Source organism: Colobus angolensis, unplaced genomic scaffold (assembly GCF_000951035.1).
Source record: "Colobus angolensis palliatus isolate OR3802 unplaced genomic scaffold, Cang.pa_1.0 Scaffold6968, whole genome shotgun sequence".
In the NCBI taxonomy this organism is placed as follows: domain Eukaryota; kingdom Metazoa; phylum Chordata; class Mammalia; order Primates; family Cercopithecidae; genus Colobus; species Colobus angolensis.
This window is the reverse complement of record NW_012120674.1, coordinates 1-2,827: the sequence shown is the minus strand read 5'-3', so window position 1 is coordinate 2,827 and position 2,827 is coordinate 1. Positions and strand designations below refer to the sequence as shown.

Genomic DNA, 2,827 nt, shown 5'->3' with positions numbered 1-2,827 from the left:
TCCACCTCCTGGGTTCAAGTGATTCTCCTGCCTCAGCCTCCCGAGTAGCTGGGAATACAGGCACATGCCACCACGCCTGGCTAATTTTTTGTATTTTTAGTAGAGACAGGGTTTCCATGTGTTAGCCAGGATGGTCATGATCTCCTGACCTTGTGATCTGCCCACCTCAGCCTCCCAAAGTGCTGGGATTACAGGTGTGAGCCACCATGCCCAGTCACTAAAAGTTTTTAATGATGATATTACTTAGTATGATCAAAGTAACTCATACAACATGAAAGGACTTACCAAATCAGATCAAATCGTGTGTTCTAGCTCTTAATCCTTTTTACTACTTTTTCTTTAACAGTAACCAATTTTTTTTTTTTCTTACAAAGAAGGTAAGGTGAAGGAATTCAGCATTAGGAGAGATAATTTATTCCAGGATTTAGATAACAAATTTAATTTATCATGGATGTTACAATATATCCCATTACTTCCTATGTCTTTCAAAAGTTATTTCCTATTTCTCTCAAAATTATTTCTCTAAAATCTATGGAGAGAAACAGTTAATAATTTTTTAGTTGCTTGTTATACTTACTCTTAGAAAAACCTGATTTACAATGCTTTTGTTTGCATACATAAAAGTTGTTAGCAGCCCAATTCCAAGAGAAATTCCTGTTAGAAAATAAGTTCCAGTTAATTGAAAGAAAAAAAAATCAAAGAGGATTATATAAGCTAACAATAACATAATAACATAAATTAAAAACACACAATAAAAGCTAACAGAAAATAAGTAACTGATGCATTAAGTAGATTACCAATAATGAAAGAAAATTAACTGAATTTAGGAATGAAAACAAGTCAATGTTTTATTATGCCCTACCTGTTATATGCTGCATAACAAGTTTGACACTCAGAATCAAAATATATGGAAGACTTTTTTGCAACCACTTGAAGAGACAGCGGAATTCTGAGAAGGAGCTACTACCATGATCTCCAGGTTCTGCGGCAGTATCATCAGGCAGCCTTGCTTCACTGTGGGAGTGACCCCGTAAGCGACTGTGTACGCATCCATGGGCACAGCTATGGACACCTGACCTTGTATTTCTGGAGCTTGTATTTTCTGCACATTCTTTAGGTATGGAGTTTATCTGGATATGAACATCTCCAGAATGAAGACAAGACCCTTCTCCTGTCAATCTTGTGTGGATACACTGAGGGGCTGAGGCATCCTCACTGCTTCCAGTTCCTGGAGGACTGTGCAGTTGGCTACGATTGGCTTGCATGGCCCTTAAATACTTTTTCTCTGACCCAGATGTCTTTGCTTCAGGGCTCTGTCTCCTAAAAAATCAAATAGAAAATATTCTAAGTAAACAGGCAGTTAAATACCGTCAGTATATTCCTCACTGGGTATCCTTTATTCACTAAAGGAGTAGCAAATAATCACAGCAGATGAATTTTCAGGTTATTTATCACTGGAGTCCTCTTTTCTCCCTTAATGCCATGGCTCTGCTGCCCTACACAAATGATCTTTTAGGGAACATATGCTACCAAAAAAAAGTTGAGCTGCAAATGCTTCCAGTTCCCTAATGGCTTTTCAGAAGGCATCCGCAAAACAGTCATGAAGTATGGGTGCCCAGCAGATGTTAATAAGCACCAGTCCTCACTGGATACTCTGGTACATTTACTTTGCCCAACTGGAGCAGTTTCATCTCTGATGTAGATTCTACATCAAAGAAGTTTCATAAGGAAGAGTGAGTCAGTATTTTTTAATGGTTGGAAATGTTAGGAAGAAAAATGACATTAAATCTTAATGCCTTACTATCATCATAGGTAACTAATAATAAACACTGCACTTAGGTGACCTACAAATTATATTTTCTGCTCAAGCAGCTTTCCCAAAGCTCATAAAGTTTCCAATAATTAATAGTGCCACCAAGAATATTAACTCCCCGCGCAAAAGAATGTTACCTAAATACATTTAAAGCATAGATACAGTGGGGAGTCACCATGTAATTGCTAGGTAACTCTTTAGTCTGAATATAAGCACAGTTACACAGTCGACCCAATAAAATGCCACCGTCGGTGGTGTATGTATTACGGAGGGAGAGGTGTGAGGAAAGAGGACCCTAGCAGAGAAAGATCTCTCTAATAAATGATCCAGTGTAGACCTCATGGAACCAGAAGAACAGAGTGGGCATCCCAGCTGACGATACGCTGAGCCTATCCCACGCCGCCGTGCTTTTCCCGTTTGTCTAGGAGGAGGCTAGAGTTCACTTCAGGGAATGTTCTGTGTCATTCTATTTCACTCCCAGGACTGAACAGTGGTGCAGTCACCGCGTCTGGCGGCTTGGGTTTCAGTGCTTTTCACTAAAGGCTTTCACCGAGGCCCCGACGCCACGGGTGTTATTTCGTCAAGACTCTGAAGAGCGACGTTGGACAGCAGGGTTTCAGTGTCTTTTCTATAAATAACATAGAACCCTCCCACTTTCCTTCATGCACAGACAAGAAAGAGGAGAAAAAAGGGAAGAGAAGTCAACACAACTCTTCCGGATCTCCGAGGGCAGAGTTCTCCACCCACGTCCGAGCCTCGAGTGCCCATTCTCCCCAGAGCCCCCTGCGCCGCGGCCCCTCGCCGCCTCCTCCTCTGCCCGCTTCCCCCAGGCCTGACCTCTCATGACCAGAAGCTGACGGAGGTGTCGGGAGCGACAGCAAGAACAGCGGCATACGCCGCCTCCAGCCCTTCAGTAGGAGCCATCAACCGCAAACCCCGCAAGCTCTTCTCTCAGCCCGGCGGCGTCGGCGGCGGCGCGCGCGCTCCCCGGACGTTCTCACGCGCGCGCACCCT

General features: G+C 43.0%; 1 protein-coding gene across 1 annotated transcript; it reads right to left on the bottom strand.

The window, feature by feature from the left end:
• Positions 1 to 577: 577 nt before the first annotated feature.
• LOC105500875 (RING finger and transmembrane domain-containing protein 1-like) lies at positions 578 to 2,822 on the bottom strand (the record flags this gene model as incomplete). The annotated part of the gene is made up of 3 exons (XM_011926554.1): positions 2,651 to 2,822; positions 863 to 1,320; positions 578 to 654 (listed from the first exon to the last, which is right to left on the bottom strand). Coding segments are annotated over exons 1-3 (591 nt in total), but the record flags the coding sequence as incomplete, so codon positions are not given.
• Positions 2,823 to 2,827: the final 5 nt, after the last annotated feature.